The sequence below is a fragment of the Tenrec ecaudatus genome, chromosome 7 (assembly GCF_050624435.1).
Source record: "Tenrec ecaudatus isolate mTenEca1 chromosome 7, mTenEca1.hap1, whole genome shotgun sequence".
NCBI lineage: Eukaryota > Metazoa > Chordata > Mammalia > Afrosoricida > Tenrecidae > Tenrec > Tenrec ecaudatus.
In genome coordinates, this window is record NC_134536.1 from 164,199,447 (window position 1) to 164,221,015 (window position 21,569).

At 45.7% G+C, this 21,569-nt stretch overlaps 1 protein-coding gene across 1 annotated transcript; it reads right to left on the bottom strand.

Moving 5' to 3' along the window:
• Positions 1 to 2,002: 2,002 nt before the first annotated feature.
• On the bottom strand, positions 2,003 to 2,245 carry SMIM40 (small integral membrane protein 40). Its single transcript, XM_075554186.1, has one exon. It carries the CDS (start codon positions 2,243 to 2,245, stop codon positions 2,003 to 2,005), a length of 243 nt encoding a protein of 80 aa, XP_075410301.1.
• Positions 2,246 to 21,569: the final 19,324 nt, after the last annotated feature.

Here is a 21,569-nt window from a genome sequence, read left to right on the forward strand (position 1 = left end):
GTGCACCGCGTCATCAGTTGCTCCAGTCTCCTGAAGGCTGGTCACTTCCGTCGCTCACCATCAACTACAGCCAGAGGCTTCCACAGCCCCGTGGTGAAATGATCACACAGGCACACAAATGAGCACGACGCGCTATAGATGCGTTTTAAAAATCACGATTGTTAGTATTGGTTTGCTTTTCCAGCTCCCCCACATGTCATGCAGGGCCCTGGGTGGTTCTCTGTGCTTTGGAAGGGAGGGTCCTCTGCAGCGTCCGGGGAGGAGCAGACCCCACGGATCGGATCGGAAGGCAGGGTGATGGGGCCAGAGCTCTTTGGACAATCGGGGCAAATTACCACGGTGAAAGTGGCAAAGTCTTCTTCCTCTGGAAAAGCTGAGGGAAAAAGAATGGCGGAAGAAACCAGTTGTGAGGCCCGTCTTCCCCTTTCCTTGAACCTGGTTGAGCCGGTTTAAGGGGGACTAGAGGAGGCGGAGCTCTGCTGGTCGGTTGATAATCATACAGCAGTTTGAACCACCAGGCTTTCTGCACCCATAGAGATGTACAGCTTCGGAAACCAACGGGCAGCTTTACCCTGGCCTGTGGGGTCACGATTAATCAGAACTGACCCCATGGCGGTGAGTTTGCGTTCATCAAGGCAGCCAGGTCCACGCTCAGAGGCGGCCTTCTGGGACACCCCAAAAGTTACTATGACCCCAGTCTTTGATATTTCCACCTCCCGTATTCCTCCTGTGATCCTGATATCCTCCACATCGTTGGCAGCCCAGAACCCCAAACCTTTCGTTAAAGAATTTCACAGTACTTCCTGTCAATTCTCTAAGCCTACCCAAACCAAATCCACTGCTATGGGGTCCATTCGACTCAGGACCCCCACAGGACGGAGCAGAACTTCTCTATGGGGTGGCCTCCAAGGCACGACATCAACTTCTCTCTCCCCCAGACGGCTAGTGACTTGGGAACTTTCTCCCGGGAGCCAGTGCTGATCACCACTGTGCCCTCTGGGCGTCGCGCCCTAAACTACAGTCTCCAAACTGGAATGCCGTAGAACCGCACAGAGAAGAGAATAGAAAATTCAAGGATATGTGAGCAGAGACTCATTTTTGGGGGTAGAATTTCTCTCAGATTCTCAACTTTCCCAAAGTTGTTGAAACCCTAAAACAGGGATTTTTCTTCCTTTTACCTTTTTTTAAAAAATGGGTTTTTATTAAGGAGAGAAGGTGATAGAGAAGAGAGGAGAAGAGAAAGGGGAGGGGGGGAGGGGGGAAGAAAGGATTGAGAGAGACCACAGCAAAAGAGCTCCCTTCACCTTTTACAATATTCTCCCTCTTAAAAAAAAAAGCTCTAAATTATTAAACCGTATCTGTCTCAAATACAGATACAAATAGCCTCTTCCTGTTTGTTACCAGGAAACCACAAACAGCACCTTGTTAATCTTATTAAAGATATGCTTATTTTTAAGTTATGAAAATGTATAAAATCTGTTGCTTTTGATCAATTCCGCTTTAATAATCATTGTAATAACCTAGAAGAAGGAATTTAAAGTATATGTATGTCTAAAAGTATGATGGGTTGATCTATAAGAGGCTTGCAAGTATAAAGTTGTCTGTGGGGAAGTATTGTGGTAATAGGCGGGCAAGAGAAAAGAAAATAAGTAAGAGAAGAGGAATGAGCCTCAGAAATGCATAGTGGTGGGTATCAGGGCACTATGATATCTCAATTCCATTGGGAACTCAAAGGGTGATTTAACTAGTCTTTTAGAATATGAATAGTATAGCACTATTACTTTGAATCCTTGAAACAATCTATTTTTATGATGAAAAATCATAGATGCTTAACATGATGAGAGGCTATATCCATGTTCCAAATGATTTCAGACATTCTGAAAATTGTTTTTAAAAATTTAAGATTGCTATTCACGTCTCCGCTCCCCAGCCCCCATCAGCCCCACTTCCTGGCTCCCCTCTCACCTCTGACGGGGAAGAGAGGATGTTTGTATGAGAAAGGTCACAATTCCAGCTCCTCCTCCTTCTGGGGTGTTCCAAGAAGCCAGTCCCCAAACTGTGCCCATGGTAGCGGCCACAGCAGCTTATAAGTAGCTTCCAGCATCAACAGCATCAAAAAGAGGGCCAAGAAGAAAAAGAAGGCCTTGTCCAAGGTCCTGCGAATAGGACCCCTGGGAGGAGAGGGCCCCTGGGCAAAGGCCAGGAAGACATCCCCCTCATCTACATCACCTTCCTCTTCTGCCATCCTGACCTCTAGCCAGACAGCTGACTGGGTCTGCAACACTGGCACGAAGCCCTTGCTCAGCATTGCTAGGATTAAAGGGCACGGGATGACTCCTGCACCTGTTGGTCTTGATCCTAATTCCCTTACCCAGGAGAGAGAAAGAAGAGAGCGTTGGGAAAAATTAACCAGCCAGCCAGTATAAGGTGAATGAAATGGACTAAATGTTCCCTAAACTCCCCTCCAGATTTATTTTCATCCTGTGTTTCTGTGTTTTGGAACTGGAGTGTCCAACACGTCCAGGTCAGGAAGCTGGGATAAACATAGGAGGTGCAGTGAATGACTCCATATGGCTCTTCCAGCTGTAGTCATCTATTCTGTGATTGTTGTAAATGGTAGCCTCCACGCCTGTGGTAGTAGTCCCATTTTGGAGAGACTTGCCCATTATGTTAATGAGGCAGGATTACAGTGGGATGCATCTTGATCCACCACTGTATTAGAAGGTGTGACTCAAGCCACCATCCTTGACCCGTGTGTTAGCCTCCACACCTGTGTGCTGCCTTGCCCAAGCAAGCAGAGTTTCCTTGAAGGTATGATTTGCATCCAATCTATATGAATGCTCTGGCAAAGTTTCTCTCTCTCGCATCTGGCGTATCATCCTATCTCTGGTTCTTGGAAGTTGAGCTAGCAGCCTCTTGTCTGATTTGATTTGCTGGCTTCCACAGCCTTGTGAGCCAGTGATCATAGGTGGAGTCCTCCAGTGCTTGCCACCATGAGTCAGGGGATCCCTCCAGTCTGACACTTGACGCAGGAAGGGTCAATTACCATTTCTCTATAGGGTTTTGTGGGAAACAGAAATGGAGGAGACAATATGCCAACAAATTGTCTACGCTCACATGTTTAGGAGCCTAGGAGGCCACCACGCTTGTGGGTTGGAGATGAATCCTAGTCACCGTCACCTAACTAAAGTTGTTCCCCACAGTGTCACCCATAATAATGCCAATTTTAAGGTGCTGCTAGTGAGCACATGGTTGCTATTATATGCTAGAAGGTTAGCTGCCACCAAGAGCGATCAGACCACCCCACCTTTAGAACAGCGCACTTCCTTCTGATAAGGATCCTAGTTTGCTCCCCTGGAAAAGAGCTCAGGGACACTGGAGGTCAAGCCAGCTCAGAGACAACCAAGGTTAAGGCCCCATCTTAACTCTAGAACCCACCTATCTTGTTAACGTATGTACCTTCCTGTGAGGTGTAGGCGTGTGTCCCTAGCACATCCCTTTCCTGTTAACGTGTATATCTCTAACACATCCCCTTCCTGTTACATATGTGGATGATTGGCTTGCATGCCCGAGATTATATAAGCCTGTGAGAGATTACATTCTCTCTCTCTCTCTCTCTCTCTCTCTCTCTCTCTCTCTCTCTCTCTCTCTCCTTCTGCTGTCAGAAGAGGTGAGCCCTTGCATGTCTTGTTTGATGTTTCTTTAATTTACCCTTCAATTACACAACTGTCCCTTGGACCCATTCAGTTGTGGAGGCTGGTTCTCCACAGGGTTTTGTGTCAGGATTCTCAGTGGTTTAGCAGTCAAGATTTAGTAATTCCCCCATGATGAGAGGTAACATAATGTGATCGTCTCCATGCTGAGATGAGATCTGCTATGAACAGCCAAACAATTGAATGGAAGTTGGCTTCGTTTGTTTGTTCGGTGTGGGCAAAGTGGGGGAGGGTGGCATTGGTTGCTGCTGCTTCCGATATAAACAGATGGTGTGTGAGAACTTGTTTGCTTTTTGCTGGTTCTGAATCAGGCATCTAGATCCTCTCCAACCTCTGCCTCTTTAGAAGAGTTAGCAACCTGCCAATCTTGGGAGTCATTATCAGCCTTCCATCTTACCTGAGGACCTTGGATTCATTTGCCTCTACAGTCCAAAACATGCTATTTGAACTGCCAATTTTAGGTGCATCAACCCCTGCAGCTACCTGTGTTAGGAGAAGCCTGACTTCTGCCCCATGGTTTTCGAACTTGCCTACTCTACCGTTGTGTAAGCCATTCTTTAGATATAAACCTTTCTATGAGGGAGGACCCCCCAAAACTGGAATTGCACTGAGTAGAGTGGAGCTTGAGTAGCACACATTTTTCCTGCTAGGCGAGCATCATAGCAACTCCCTCTGAGTTAGTGCACCCAGTGGCATGGCCTGGGAAGATTCTCTCTGGTCACAGTTAATTTTTCATAAAAGCAGTTTTTTTCGAACCTCGTTTTTTTGTAATGGATGATTTAAGAGACCAGCATGCGGCTGTGAACTTTCGTTTTCTGTCTGGGAAAACTTTTGTAGAAACTGTTGTGATGTTGAACACAGCTTACAAGGCTAGTCCTGTGGGGAAAAACTCAAGGGTACAGCGGCTGCTCTCATTTCAAAAATGGTGAATGTCGATTGATGACAAACCTCGCTCTGGATGTCCATCAACTTTCCAAACCAATTGGAGTGCATTTGGAGTCTGTTCTATGGAGAGTTACTGAAAAGATAGTGTAACAGTGTGTGACAAAAAATGCCTAATTTGTGGCAGACAGGGGACTGGTTTTGCCACGACAATGCGCCTGCTCATGCAGCCATCTCAGTGAGCTCGTTTTTTGGCAAAAAAAAACAGCATGCTTACCTTACTCACCTGACCTCACTCCATGTGACTTCTGTTTGTTTCTGGGAATGAAGAGGGACATGAAAGGACAGCTATTGAAGACATAGAAGCTGTGAAGGGGGGGGGAGGAAGTGGGAGGGGCTGTCAGCTATCCAAACAGATGAGTTTGACAAATGTTTCCAAGAATGGAATCACAGATTTGACAAATGTATTAAGTGTAATGGAAAGTACTTTGAAGGTGATAAGGTTGTTTTATTTAAAAAAAATTTTTAATACATAGCTTTGGGGTGGGGGACTTTGTTTTGGGTTTTTGTTTCTTTCTTTCTTTGGTTTTGGTACCTCCTTCATATATGCATATCGAACTTTCACTGGTTCTGTTTCTCTAGAGAATCCAGCCTCAAACAGGCCCCCAACCCTTGAGCCTTGAACTTAAAGACCTGAATAACTACATCAACAGTTCATCTCAGGAGGATCAGTACATGAAGCAGAGGCTAAATACGTCCCAATGGTCCGACTGTTAAAAGTTACTGTACACCAACCATTCCTCCTCCTCTTGGGATACTCCCTCCCATCTTTGGGTTCTAAAATATGTTACAATGTCTCACAGAACTCACAAGCCTTTAGGAAAATGACTCATGCCGCTGTGGAGGCGGGCGAGTCCCCAAATTGCACTGCCAATAGCAAGGGTGGCAGTTCAAACCAACCAGCTGCTCTGCTGGGTTTAAAATAAACCGTTCCACAGGTGGAAACGGGCACAACCCAGACAGACGAGCCAAGAGCAGGGCATTTCCTCTGGATCTGGGATCTTGGTACTGAGTATCTCCTCCACCAAGGATCCTGGAAGAGACAGACAGTCATAACCCTGGAGAGGATCAGAGACAGTGAGAATCAGTGGCAGAGAAATGGTGGCAGCAGAACCAGAGGTGCTGACTCATGGAGCAAGAGAGCCGAGTGCCGTTTGGTAATGAACTTTCTGGGGCCTTCAGACACTTATTGGCAACTCTAAAGAAGCTTTGTAGCACTCGATTGAGCAGGGCAAAGGCCAGGCTGAGGAAGCAAGGACCAGAAGAGGTTTATTTGAGAGCACAGCTAAGAAGAGGATGTCCTGATGGAAACACTGTATCCTGAGGGTTCCTGAGCCTGAACTGGAATCTGTACTTTTAAAAGAAACCCCATTTATTTAGGCCTGTGTGATCATCTCAATGAATGATTGAATCCAGTTTAGAAAGAGTGCCATGGGAGGGATGGTTGGTGTCAGAATTGGTTAAAAAAGAACAAAATGTAAGATAAAGCATGTTTGACCTCCACCTCATAGGACTCAGCCTTGAGTGGTTGATGCTGTGAACGAGTCTCTTTCCTGGTTGTGCAGTTAGAGTTCAGAAGGCTCACCCATGCCACTTGATACCTGTTTGCCTCAAAAGATTGTGCTGTGGGCAATCAAAAGTGTTTTTATTTTGTTTTTCAATTGATAATCACTGCCACTGAGTCAATTCTGAGTCACAGGGGCCATGTAGATGGTTTCCAAGATTGTCGATTCTTATAGGAGTAGATAGCCTCATCTTCTCCCACAGAGCAGCTGGTGGGTTTGAACCAGCAACCTTGCAATGAACAGTCCAATACTTACCTTATATCTGGGCTCCTGATAACAGGCTATGGAAATGTAATCCAAAGGGGCTTCAAAAGGTTTGTGTAAAAACCTCATTATCTTTTGATTCCACAGTTTTACAAGCTTTTGAAGCCCCCTTATATATTCGTACCTGATACTCTCATGCGTTTCAGACAATATTGCAATAAGCCACCCCAACACTCTCTTAATTTTCTTAAAGTTCTTTCTTTCTGATAAGCTCAACACCAAGATCACCTGAAATAAAGAAATCCAATGCTTTATTGGATTTTCTTAAACCTCGAGCTAATTCCAAGCCCACAGGAACAGAAATTAAGGGCAGGACAAAGAACTCTACCATTCCTATTGAGCTAGTTTATTGGGCCAACCTGGCTGATAGACACCTGTGGGATTAATTGAAAGGCAGAGGGATAAATGACTCAGTGAGCCTTGCCTTCTTAGTTCTCAGGTCTCTTGCTTTGTGATGGTTGGACCAGGGTGCAGCTGCCTTAGCCAGTTCCCTGCTTCAGCTTGCAAGGCTCACTTCCTGCAAGGCATCCCCAAGGAGACGCCACATGGACCTATCCCGATGCAGCCCTGGGTGCTGGAGACCCCTGCCAGCGCTGAGATGCTTACACATTCACTGACTCAGCTTTCCTCCTGCAGTCGACATCATTGCATGTGCTTTGTGAGATGGAGGAGGACTTTGTGGACTGGTGTTGGGCATATGGGTTAATGGGTTAATGTTGGACTTGTGGGCTTGGGCAGCACTGGGTTGGGATGTTTTCTTCATGCACACTTACCCTTTCTATAAAGCTCTCTCTTACACATGAGTGTCTGTGGATTTGTTTCTCTAAAGTACCCAGATGGCCACACCTTTCCCCCAGACTCCTCAGTGGTTGACACTCGACAAGATTTGCTCCATCTCTTATGCAACCCCAATAGAACCATCCCAACCCAAAAAGCAGCATTGTTTCAAAATCCACCAGGTGTTTTCAGATCCAGTCCCGATCTCACCAGCTCTCCCCAAAGCTGTCCTTCCTGGTCCAGGATCATGGATACTATTTGACCGTTACCTAGCTGTACTTTATTTCTTTCTTTTTAAAATCATTGTATTGGGGGCTCGTACAACTCTTATTACAATCCATACATCCCTCCATTCTGTAAAGCACATTTGCACGTTTGTTGCCATCATCACTCTAAAAACATTTGCTTTCCACTTGTGCCCTTGGTATCAGCTCATTTTTCCCCTCCCTCCCCATACCCCCCAAAGGATGATTTTATATTTCCATGATCTCTTGTATAGTTTGTAGGTGACAATCTATTATGTGAGGCAGTTCCTTTCCTCGCAAATTTACTTGTTCATTGATATATTTTTCATATCAGCTAATAAATTGATATTATGCAGACCTACGGCTTTCTATGGTATTGAACGAATTGTTACCAGTGTTGATCACTGGTTGTTACCAGTGTTTGCTTTTGGGGTGGGGTAAACGGTTCGCATGCTCAGGTTGTCTCGGATTTGTCCATGGCAAATGCTTCAGGATGGTGTGTTTCCTTTGGAAATTGTCCTCTGCATTCCCTGAGCCATGCCTTACTTTGCAGTGCAGGAGGGAATCAAGCTCGATTTGCACTTTCCCCCGTGCTAGCTCAAGAAGCAATCCTTTCTTTAACGAGCTTTGGTTTCCTGTAACCGAGAGTATTTGAAAACCACCGTCTGAGTGTTGGCTGTGTTCACCTACTTCAGTGTCACTGTTTGAAGGCCTCTCAGCAATTTAGACAAGGTTACACTGTAGGGAACGTTTCTCTGTGCTCAGTGGTATCTGGATCCTCGGCTGGAAAAGGCGGATGGTGATTTCGCCACGGAGAGGTGGAATCATCTTCTCTCACATGTCTGGCAGTTGATGCTGGCTGTGAGCGGGTCTCCACTGGGCTCGTCAGCCAGCATGCCTGCGCATGTCCTCCGCGTGTGGCCTGCTCTTCCTCACAGCGTGGCACCTGGAACCTTGCATGACAGCCCATGGCTCCAAAGGTCAGTGCGGCAGTGAATAAGCCAGAGCTATTGGCAGGTCTAGTGTTTAAGCTGTGTTGAGAACCAAAGTTCAGGTTGCCCTTGGAGCACATTATAAGTTTTTATATTTGCTCTGCTGCCCAATGATTTCCTGTCTCCCCAAGTGGAGCCGCAACAGCTAAGTTGCGACTACAGACGCTTCGTCTGCGATTTGTCCCACTGACCGATGATGCATTTTGGAAAGAATGCTTCCGAAATAATGTACATGCAACCACTTTGCCTGTAAGTTATGTAATTAAAAAAATTTTAAATCCATGTGTACAAGGAAAGGGTTTCTTTTTTAAAAAAAATTTTTCTAACCCTAACCCTAACTGAAAGGGTTTCTTTTTGAAGCCTTTGCTGTGTCTGATGTCCTGCAGAGTCATAAGCTAGGCTCTCTAACCTGCATACCAGGATCTGATATCGACAGCACCAAAGTCAGAGCCCACCACGAGTGATGACGGAGTACTGGAATCGTTTCCCAAGTTCACTTTGAGTCAGAGTCCAGCTAGTTTCACAGAGAGCTTCAAGTGAAAAATCTCCTCTTGTCAAATGCATTTTGCAGCCTTTGCCAAGAAGACAGCTTCCAATGTAATATAAAAATGCGTCTCAATGGGCATTATTCACAAAAAGCAATATTTAAAATATAAACCGAAACAAGTAATAGTTGCATCACCCGCCCTTCCCTTAGGCATAAGGATACTATCCGATAGGATGAATCTCCAACTAATTATTTTTGACATGGAATACAAACAGTCCTTTCCAGCTTATCATTGCTGACCTAGTAGAGCCGCAGGGTCATCTCCTTCCGCCTGGCCAGCATCAGCCCGTTCCTGCTCACTGCTGATTTCATGCACCACATTTCATTCTGCACGACTTCCCATTTCCCTAGATCCACACTGCATGAACTCCTCAGTCTTTTCCCCCACTCAATGGCAATATATGCTTTGTATTTCCTAGCTTTTCCTTTAAAAAAATATATTCCAATTTTCTTTTTTTTAAACATTTTATTAGGGACTCATACAACTCATCACCATCCATACATACATCAATTGTATAAAGCACATCTGTACATTCTTTGCCCTCATCATTCTCAAAACATTTGCTCTCCACTTAAGCCCTTTGCATCAGGTCCTCATTTTCCCCCTCCCTCCCTACTCCCCCCTTCATGAGCCCTTGATAATTTATAAATTATTATTCTGTCATATCTTGCCCTGTCCGACATCTCCCTTCACCCACTTTTCTGTTGTCTATCCCCCTGGGAGGAGGTCACGTGTAGATCCTTGTAATCAGTTCCCTCTTTCCAACTTGACAGTCTTATTCCTGATGGGCGTTTGCAGCTGTTTCTTTTCGCGTTGAGTCCTACCACACCAGAAAGAAAGATCTGGATAGACCTATTCGGACCACGTCGTCGAGGCAGCTCTTCCCCAGCGGTAGTTTCAGTGCCTTCCACTCTCAGCGGCTCATCTCCTCACAGGGTATCCAACAATATTCCCCTGCTGTTCAAAAGGTTTTCACCGGCCGACCTTTCCAGAAGTGGATGGCCAGGTCCTCCTTTCTAGTTTGTTTCGAATTCGGAAGTTCCACTGAAGCCTGTCTGCCATGGATGAGCTTGCTGGTGTTTGAAATACTGGCTTCTTCGCTTTCGGCATCACAACCACCCACAAGCCTCCACCGTGTAGCAACTTGATATGCATGGGGTGGTGATAGAATCCATACTATGGGTCCTGTGTAGCACCACTATAACAGAAAGACCACATGTAGGGGCTTTAACAAACAAATTCATTCTCTCATCATTTAGGAGGCTAGAAGTCCAAGTCCCAGGCACAAGCTCTAGGGCAGGGGTCCTCAAACTTGTTAAACAGGGGGACAGTTCACTGTCGCTCAGATTGTTGGAGGGCCGGACTATAGTTTAAAAAAAAACTATGAACAAATTCCTATGCACACTGCACATATCTTATTTTGAGGTTAAAACACAAAATGGGAACAAATACAATATTCAAAATGAAGAACAAATAAAGGTAAATCAACACACTTACCAGTATTTCAAAGGGAACTATGGGCCTGCTTTTTGCTAATGTCAATGTCCGGTTCCATATTTGTCAGTGCTAGTCCTAACAAGTGACGCAAGTGTGCATCAGTTCGTCTAGATCTGGTTGGAGATTTCAGATGTTTCCTTCTGGAAAAAGTCTGTTCACAGACATAAGTGCTGCCAAAGATGGCTGCCATTTTGAGTGCATGGTTCCTGAGATGAGGATCTGTCTCAGAGGGGAGAGCTGCATAGAAGTTAGGAAGGCTGCGTGACTCAAATGCGTCTTTCAGAGTCACAATTCTGCAGTTCAGCCAGCTCCATTTGGTATACGGTATCCACATTTTCAATGTCAGTAGAAAATGGATTACGGCAAAGCTGTGTGTCCTGTTCGTGGAGATGAAGCTCTTTAAATCTAAATTGGAGCTCCTTTTGCAACTTTTCCAGTGAATCCACACATGTTTTGTTTGGGAACGCAACCAATGGTTTTTCCACTAACAGATTTTGAGTTGTGGGGAGATGCAGAAACTTTCCTCCTTCACTTGTTTGATTAGGAGCCCCAATTTTACTTCAGATGCTTTCACAGGTGATTGCACATCACAGACGAGCTTCCCCTTTCCTCGAAGTTTCACATTGAAACTGTTGAGAAGCTCTGTTACGTCTGTCAGAAAGGCAAGGTGCCATTTCCATTCTGCATCACTGAGCTCTGCTACTCTTTGTTTCTTGAAAGCAGAAAAGCTGTTATCTGTGGAAGTTAAGTCATAGAAATGTTTCAAAACTCTCCCTCAACTCACGAACGGACTTCCGTGTGGTACAGAACATCTTCATAGGCAACATTTAGCTCAGACAGAAATTCCTGAAATTGTCTGTGGGTTAGTACATTAGCTCTAATGGAGTTAACACAAGATACCACATTTTCATAACAGAGTCCCACTTCAGTGATTTACTAACAGCGCTTGTTGGTGGATGAGGCAGTGTGCGGCTATTGGATGAGAATAGTTATGTTTGTCCATCTCTTGGTTAATGTGAGCAATTACTCCTTTCTTAGACCCCACTGTGATAGGAGCACCATCACTTGTCACGTTTTCTAGTTTAGCCCAGTCCAGCTCCAAACCATTCCCAGTTTGGCAAACCTTTTCATAGATATCCTCTCCTGTAGTTGTTTCTTTGATGCTTTGCAGTGCAGCAAGCTCTACTGTGACTTTGAAATAGTCGTTTGTCCCACGAGTAAAAGTTAGAGGTTGTGCAGAATCACAAACATCATTACTTTCGTCGAATACCAAGGAAAAATAGGAAAGTTTTTTGTGGAGTTTTGCAAATGCTGATGCAAATTGTCTCCCATTTCTTCAATCCTTTGTGTAACTGTAGGTCCTGAAAGGTCCTGTAGGTACTAAATAAATCGGCCTTCTCTGGACACATCTCTTTGGCAACAGAAAGAAGGCATTCTTTCACAAATTCTCCCTCCACGAATGGTCTGCCAGTGCACGCTATTAGCGTGGCAACTTGAAAACTTGCTCGCAGTGATGAAATATTTAGCTGCTTCTGCTTCACAAAAGTATTTTGCTGAGTTGTCAATGTATTTTTCAATTTTAATATTTTATCTTTTCTCATTTCTCCACCCAAACAATCATATTTATCTTTATGTTGAGTTTGATAGTGTCGCCGCAATTGTATTCTTTGAACACAGACACTCTATTCTGGCATATCAAACACACAACTCTATCCTTGTACTGCATGAAAAAGTAACCCTAAGTCCAGTGTTCTTTGAATATCCTCCACTCCGAGTCAATTTGTCTTTCTTGATATCATTGTTTCCTAGGGATTCCCAATTGCTGTTAGTAAAATACCAATCTATATGTACAGCACTACAAAATTAATATATCAGCAATAACTCTGCTCCCACAGAGACGTGCAGACTACACTGCCCATCAGTGCAGACTGATCAGTGCCCATCAATGCAGCCTTGCCAGGCCACATCATTTCAGCCTGACCAGTGCCCATATTGGTGGAACTCCGCATTTACCTCAGGCTCACACTGGTGTGGTGCGGGAACCTGCAGGAGCACAGAGCTGGTTCCTCCACCACCTTTCCAGTTCACACTACCCTGTGGGAAGCGCACTGCCTTCTGTGAACTCGCACAGGAATCTGATCGCATGGGTGAGAAGACCCATATGATCAGATTCCACTGCAGGAAAAAAGAAGGCACATTTGCCTTTCTTCTTCCGAATCTACTGCGAGTTCAGCCGTACAAGGATATGGCTGAACCTGCACTGCTCGGAGATCGCAACAGTGTGAACCGGGCTTACACAGCACACAACATACAACATCATACACAACCGAATAGCACTCAGAATATAAATGCACTTTCGTCAATTAAATAGGGTTTCCTACTCCTCGGCTGTCTGCAGGGCTGGATTAAGTTCCCATGGGGCCCTAGGCAGGTTACCAATTTGGGGCCCCCGTGCGATAACACACTGACCGCTGACCATTTGCAATGACACTGAGCCCATACCATGATCATTACCACCGAGCACTGACCATTTGCATTATCACTGTTATGCAACACCCCCCCAGACACCACCCCCAACCAACTAACCAACTTAAAAAAAGACCTCCTAACTCCAGAAAAACAGGCCCCCCCTCGCCCCCCAAAAAAGGCCCCACTAACTGCAAAGTAAAAAAATATATAGATCTCCTAACTTCAAAAAAAAATCCTAACTTGTTCTTACCTCCATCCTCAGGCAGCAGCAGGCTCTGTACAGGCCAGCTCGTGACTCATGGGATCACCCCGAGACTGAGAGGAGTGGAGAGACAGAGAGAAGGAGGGGAGTCGGAGAGTGAGCGCACATTGCACACATGCGCACTGCAGGCCTGGGATGAGTCCGCTGCTAAGCAGGACAGGCAGTGGCAGCAAAAAACAAAACCAAAGAAATGCCCTGGGCGGGCCGAATGTGGCCTGCGGGGCTGTAGTTTGGGGACCCCTGCTCTAGGGGAAAGTTTTCTGTCTGTCGACTGTGGGGAAGGCCCCTGTCTCTCTTTAACATCAGAGGGCTCAGCATTCTTTGGCGATCTCCATGTGTCCTGGTATGCCTCAGGGGCCAGGAGCTCGTTAGGACAGGATCCGTGGGTTCAGAGGATGTGCTTCAGTCCTGGCTTTTTCTAACTTGAGGATAACGAGGTTCCCCTCTGAGATAGTTAAAGTTGATTGTGCCAACCTGGCTGATATACACATGTGGGGTTAATTGAAGGGCAGAGAGATAAATGGCTCAGTGAGCCTTACCTTTCTAGTTCTCAGGTCTCTTGCTTTGCGATGGTGGGACCAGAGTGCAGCTGCCTTAGCAGTTCCCTGCTTCAGCTGGCAAGGCTCACTTCCTGCAAGACATCCCCAAGGAGAGGCCACATGGACCTACCCTGAAGCAGCCCTGGGTGCTGGAGCAGCCGTGTGGAGACCCCTGCCAGCGCTGAGATGCTTACATGCTCACTGATTCTGCTTTCCTCCTGCAGTCGCTGTCATAGTGTGTTTTGTGAGATGGAAGAGGGCTTTGTGGATTGGTGTCGGACATATGGGTTAATGTTGGACTTGTGGATTTGGGCGGCACTGAGTTGGGATGTTTTCTTGATGTGCACTTAACCTTTATATAAAACTCTCTTTTATACATGAGTTTCTGTGGATTTGTTTTTCTAAAGTACCCAGATTAACACACCCTCTCTCTGCTTGCTTGTTTTTCAAAAAAAGAGATTATCTCAAGCCACAGTGTAATCCTGTAGGCCCTATTCTGCCTCAGCAACACAACAGCTTCCAGTCCTGCCTCTGATATCAGAGAGATAGGATTTGCAGCACAGACGGGCATTACGTCAGATCACGAAGGCTGGATAATTGCACAATATTGAGAATCTTAGCCCAGCCACATCAACACATATTGGGGGGGTGGGGCGGATAATCCATAACATCATGCAAATTAGGAACCAGAATCTCATTGGCACAGATTACTTCTGACAGACTATTTCAGCTATCTGTTGCTCTGTATGAGTCAATAAAACATCCAGTGTCGTGCAGCAGAAGCTATTTAGTCAGCTCACGGTTGTGCTGTTTCTGCCAGCCTGGCGGGGCTCCAATGTGCAATTCTTTTAGTGCTGGTAAGCTTTAGTCATTTGTTTGTGGAGAGCTGCTGGTCAGCTCCACAGTTGAGCTTCTAAAGGTCTCCAGGGTTTTAACTTTGGCGACACGACTTGCGTGGAGCACACGTGTCGTATCCCTGAGAAGACTAGCCTGGGCTTGTTTGCATGGCTGTTTTCAGGGTTCTTACACGGGTACACGTGTCTATGTCTTCTTGAGGCCTAAGCTGGAGCTGACATCCGTGTTGCTTCTACTCATTCTACCGACCTGAACAAGGTACAAGGCCAGCGCAAAGACTGGGCACACATTCCACCTCGTAGTGAACACGGCGGCATCCCTTCCAAAGGGCATGCACATAGGGAGCCGCAGAGGGCTGCAGCCATATGTGAAGTCGAATGCCTTTTAAAGGTTTGGAATTTGGGGAGTGCAGATGATAAATATCCAGTAATGGGCAGGGTGGGGTCGATAAAGGACACACAAACCATCTCCAAGGACAGACAGAATAAATGTGAACATCTGCCACAGCCTGAGATGTAGTCCCACAATAAGTCTCGTTAGCCATAATTCCTCTGTGATATGTTTTAATCCTGGACGCTGTGCCTGTGGCGATTGTAATGGCATTCTGGAGGAAGTTCTCTGCGCTGCAAATGGACAAGATTCAGGTGAGATCAAGTCCCAGCCTTAAGAAAAGGTGTAAGCCGAGTTTTATTTCTCTGGAGGTGCGACCTGCTGAAAGACAAAACCATGCGTCCATCAAAACTATTCCTCCGTATAAGAGCCATCTAGCACAGGGAAGGGGTGAATCAACTAGGGCGCAGGATAGCACCGATGAGACACACAATATTCCTCTGGTTCCTGGAAGCCGCCTCATCCTCCCCCCCACCCCCCCACGCTATCATGACCCCAGTCCTGCCTTTCACTTCGGGCTAGACCGGAGCATGCGCACAGGTACAGATAAGAAATAAGCGCTCTCGCGACACATGGGATCCAGGAACAGGAATGGGAGTAGCGATACCAGAAAGGTAGGGGAAATGTGGGGAGAGGAGGGGAGGAATGGGGAACTGATCTCAGGGATCACATAAACACACACACACACACACACACACACACACACACACACACACACACCCCTCTAGGGGGACGAACAACAGAAACAGTGGGGAAAGGAGGACAGCGGTCAGTATAAGATATGGAAATAATAATACTTCGCAATTCATCAAGGGGTCATGAGGGGGAGAGGGGAGGGGGAAAAGGAGCTGATACCAAGGGCTCAATAGACATTAAATGTCTAGAAAATAATGATGGCAACATATGTACAAATATGCTTGATACAATTGATGATACAATTGTCATAAGCACTGTTAAGAGCCCCCCCCCAAAAAAATGATCTTTTCATTTAAAAAAGGGGGAAACGAGTCATCTAGGACCCAGAGAGAACACCATCAGAAGAAGGACACCTTCCAGATCTGTTGAAGCCAAGAGCAGAGCAGCAGAGACTGTGGCGTGCCGGCTGTCGGACCGAACAGAGGAGCCAGGCTGGGAGCAGAGGCCAAGGTAAGTAAGCCATGGGGCAGGGCAGAGGGGCAGCGTGAGTCTATGGGACTGCGAGACAGAGTGACAGGCGGGCTCCCTGGTCCACGGAGGCTGAGGTCCAGGGGCCGCGTGCCTGCTAAGGACCAGGGAGAAGCTTGGTTGCTGGCCGAGGTCCTTACTGTTTACTGATCCTGGCTGGTGGTCACCTGTTACCCTTAATCCTGAGGCTAAGGAGCCCTGGTGGCAGAGTTAGACTCATTGGGCTGCTAAGAACAAGGTCAGCGGTTCAAAACCATCACCTGCTCTGTAGGGGAAGGACAGGGCTTTCTACTCGTGTAAAGAGTTACCGTCTCAGAAACCCACAGGGAGAGTTCTGCCCTATCCTGTAGGGTTGCTCTCAGTCAGCCTGGGCTCGATGGCTGTGAGTGTGTTCATCGTGAGTATGGTCTGTGAGTTCTGGGCAGCAAATGGTCATCGATGTAGAGAGGTGTGGGAGGGATGGTGGGTGTTAGAACAGGGAAAGAAGGATGGAGCGTGGAAGCGAGTCTGACTTCTACTTCGTGGGAACAGGGAAGCCAGAGGAGGTCAGACATGGCTTCTGCACATTGGATACGCAGTTAGCGCACTCCTCTGCTCATCAAAACCAATGCTCACCTGGGCCAGGTAAGGAAAGCATTTCCTTCACCTATATCTCTCCCGCTTTCGCCTCTCTGACGGGCATGCCGGGGAGTCAGTGTGAGAATGAGGGAGGTGGAAAAAAGATGCGTGGAAAAGAAGCCAGCGACATCACCCAGGTTTCTCACGGGCAGGTTCTCCATGTCAAGCTCCTCTGAGCCTATTTTAAAACTAAGTTTAGTTTAAAAGAAATTTTGGAGGAGTCTCTATATCAGAGATTGCGCAGATAGAGGTCTCATTCAGGGACAGTGGAAGAACCAGCCCCCCCCCACCACCACCACTGTACCCTCCGTCCGAAACCCATATTCTCCTTGCTGTCCCTGTCAGGGGCATGGGGGTGTGGGGGAGGGAGGGGAGGATGAAGTTGCTATCTTGTAGTTGTTGTTGTTAACCCATGGTGACTCTGTGCACAATAGAACCAATCACACTGCTGGGTCCTGTGCCACCCTCACGATTGTCCCTCTGCCTGGGCCCCTGGTTGCAGCCACTGTGCCAACCCAGCTCTTTGAGAGCCTTCCTCTTTCTGGCCGCCCCTTTACTCGACCAAGCATGACGCCCTTCTCCAGGGACTGGTCTCTTCTGACAACATGTCCAAAGTCTGTCAGGAGAACAAGTCTCACCATCTTTGACGCTAAGGAGGACTGGGCCATACTTCTTCCAAGACAGATTGGTTTGGACCTTTACTAGTCCACAGTACACAACCCTACCACCACCACTAATCCTAACAATAAACCTAACCCTAAAGCTAAGCTAAAACAAACTCTAACACTGTGTTAGACAGGGTTCTCTAGAGAGACAAAACCAGATTGCTAGTAATTTTATGAATATATGTTTATAAAGATAGATATATAACACAAGAAATGAAGTGTTAAATTATATATAGATAGCTAGATAGATAATACAAGAAATTAACAGTTAAATTATAAAACAGTGAGACACTAGCAGTGCTTTAAGTATTGAGGGCCACCAGTTCCTCCTCTGTAGAGAGAGCTGGGCTATATATACCCAGGCAGCAAACAGCAAGGCAGGTCACCAACTGTCACCAACTGTCGGTCCCCAGCTCCAGAGATGAACATTCCAATCGTGTGGGCTTAAAGGGACCTTAACTTACAGCGACACAGGCCACAGGCTAGGCATCCCACAGGTAGTGTACCCTTTAAACTGAGGCACAGAACAACCAAGGTGAGGCTCACCGAGCCATTTATCCCTCTGCCCTTCAGTTAATCCTACTCGTGTTTATCGGCCAGGCTGGCACAATAAACTATAGCAGACACCAACCCTAACCCTAACCCTAAGCCTAACCTTAACCCTAACCCTAAACCTAACCCTAACCCTAACCCTAAACCTAAACCTAACCCTAACCCTAACCCTAAACCTTATACCAACCCTAACCCTAAGTCTAACCATAACTGTAAGCCTAACCAGAACCCTAACCCTAAGTCTAACAGTAACTCTAGCACCAACCGTAACCCTAAACTTCACCCTAAGTCAAATACCCAACTTAACCCTAATCATAACCTTAACACTAACAACAACAAAAATAGATATAAGAAAAAAAAATAGTCCAAGGAACTTCCAGTATTTGCAAATCCCATGGGTTCAATGCCCTGTCATAGAAATGAAATAATTACACGCTGTAGTGGAAGAGATGAAGGCGACAGTGAGGGTGGAGGGCAGTGAGTCGGGAGGAGTCTAGGTATGGAGAGGTTGGTCTGGAAACCCCTATTGAAGGAGAGGCAGTGAAGAAGGAAGATGAACAAGGCCCAGCATTCAGGCAGAAGGGGGGACGTGCAAAACTCTCCAGGCATGACCCATCTTGGCCTGTTCTGGGGCCATTGCTCTCACGTTGGAAACCCCAAATCCACTTGGAGAGCCCCCTCATGGAGTAAGCTCTGGTGAACCCCTTCTGACCACAGACCAGGTATATTAATCGTCTTGTCCTTAAACTAAGCCCTTGGAAAGTGGCTTCGGGCAGATTTTCAGTTTCAAATTTAATACATTATCATTGGTTTTCCCTCTTGACCTATTTTTAATTTGTTCTAGTTTCTATTATCTTCTGCTTCTGCTTGGATTAAGGATCGTCTGTGTTGTGTTTTGCCATCAATATTGGGTTTTTTGTCTGATTTTAATGTGAAATCCAGGATAGTTAAATCTGTGGAGATAGTAAGTAATTGATGAATGTTATTTCAGAGAAGGTTTGGGGGTCACGGGTAGCTAATAATGACACAAGAATGAAGACAATGCCTACAATTGATGATGATCATGATTGTACACCCCCCCCAATCCATTTATTGGGAGCTAATAGATATATCATTGCATAGTTCAATCACATCAAGCAGTATTGTACAATTGCTACCACAATCACATCCTCTTCCTTCTTGAACCCCTTGATATATATCAGCTCCCCTTTACTGTCTCCTCCCCACAACTCTTTTTAATATATTGAAGCCATTTAACTGTATGGTAAGTGGATTCTATGTCAAGAAAATGGTCTATAAAAGAACAGCTCTAAGGGGCACACAGGCCTACGATGACACACACAGTGTCCCTGTGGGCCAGCGTCTCCTTGGCAGCAAAAGTCAGATACAATGAAACCCACTTAGTTTTTAGATGTACAGGTCTGTAAGTTTTGAAAAATGTGTATTGTCATGTGCATCACCACAATCAAGATATAGAACATTTTCAAGCCTTAAAAACTCCCTCCGGATCCTTTGTCATCGATCTTCTTTCACTCATCCAAATTCCTCGGCAACCATTACCCTGATTTCTGTCCCTGTTGCTTAATTTTTTTTCTTTCCTTATTATTTGGGATTTAAAATGTGTAGCATATCATTCCATAAAATTCCAGACCTTCTTTTCTGCATGTACTCCTTGACACCATCACCCTTTTACACCCGCCCCCCACACCACCACCACTGTACCCCTCCCCCTGGAACCCATATCTACTTGCCGTCCCTGTAAGTTCATCGATCCTGGGTGACATATACTGAAAAATGCAAAAGCATATCACACAACTTCAAGAGGGTGACCATAACACCTCTGAGATACACCCTAACATGAACAAAGGAAACCAAAACAGCACACTTTAATTTCGGAAACCAGATCAGGGCCAGCCTGCATCATGGGGGAATCTACTGACGAAGTTTTAACTGTTTGAGTTCGATGTAGGCCTTTGATCTTCTGTGCTCCTCTCTGCTTTACTGACCTTTTTTTCCCTTGTTGTGTCTTCCTAGAAGTTTATTGGTTGTTTTTGTTTGTTTTCAATCATTTTATTGGGGCTCGTACGTACGACGAAGTTTACTGGTTTTAATGATCTTTTGGGAGAACCGGCTTTCCGTTTCGTGGACTTGTCTCTCTCCCTGTCTCGGGTTTCTTTCTTCACGTAGGTGGCATTTGTTAGCGCTGGTGTGCTGGGTGGCGTTGATTTCGACACGAACATTGCTTATTCTCGATCTTGTTTGCTCTGGCTTTTGTTTGTGCTCCCGCTTCCCAGTTTCTTAAAGTGTAAAATTAGGTAACTGGTATGACGCTTTCTGATGGTCTAATCTAACTAACATTTCAGTCACAGCGTGGGCTGTTTCCCACAAGTTTTGAAAAGTGTTTTCATTATTTCTTTGGTTCAAAATTTCTTTTAGTTTCCTTTGGGACCTCTTCTTTGGTCCATGGGTTCTGTAAAAATATGTTGTTTACCAAATAATTAAAGTGGGGGGTGGGGGGGGCTCCCAGGTATCTTTTCCTGTTATGCATTTCTAATTTACTTGCCTTGTGATCAGAGGACACACTCTTTATTATTTCAGTTTTTTGAAAATTGCCGAGGTTTGTTTGTACAACTTGAAATATGGTCTATCTTGATGAATAGTCTGTGTTCTTGATGAGTGTGTGTTCTGATGTTGACTGAGGTACACTGTAAATGCCAATTAAAAAAACCCTCACTGCCATGAAGTCAATGCTGAATCATGACAACTCTACAGGACAGGATTGAACTGCCCCTGTGGGTTTCCAACACTTGAACTCTGATGAGTGTAGAAAGCCTCATCTTTCTCCACCAAAGCGGTTTTGAACTGCTGACCTTGCAGTTAGCAGACCAACTCCATTATGCCTCCAGGGCCCCAAATACCAATTAGGTAGGTCAAATTGGTTGATAGTGTGTCAGCTCTTCTACCCACCAGCAGCTCCGAGGGAGAAAGAAGAAGCTGTGTACTCCCACAAAGATTTAAAGTCTCAGAAAGTTCTATGTGGTCGCTATGAGTCCGAATCCACTCAATGGCAGTGAGTTTGTTCTATCAGTTACTAAGAGAAAGGTATTGGAATCTCCAAGTATATTTGTGAATTTATCTTTCGTTTGGTTCTAAGTGTTTTCACACTTTTAGATACATAGACATTTAGGATTGTTACTATATTCTTCACAAATCAAGGGCCGTGTACACAATGTACACAACACTGGAGGCACAGTGAGGACGTGGCACCCCATCAGACTGGACCAGAAAACACGCCTAAAGTCTTCAACAAACCGACCTAGAACTATTTATAGGCTTTTTTCTTGTTTTAGCATTGGTTTCGTGGTTTTTTTTTGTTGTTGATTTGTTTTGCTTTGCCTTGTTTTTGTGCTTATTATTGTCTCTGCACATCTATCTAGATAAGATAGGCGGGGGGGGGGGAACAATCAAGAGGAGCAAACAATGGGCCAATGGTTCTGGGGACATGGGAGAGG

Excerpts from the sequence above, each read along its gene's own strand:
- SMIM40 (XM_075554186.1), bottom strand. The coding sequence starts at position 2,245 with ATGGCAGAAGAGGAAGGTGATGTAGATGAGGGGGATGTCTTCCTGGCC.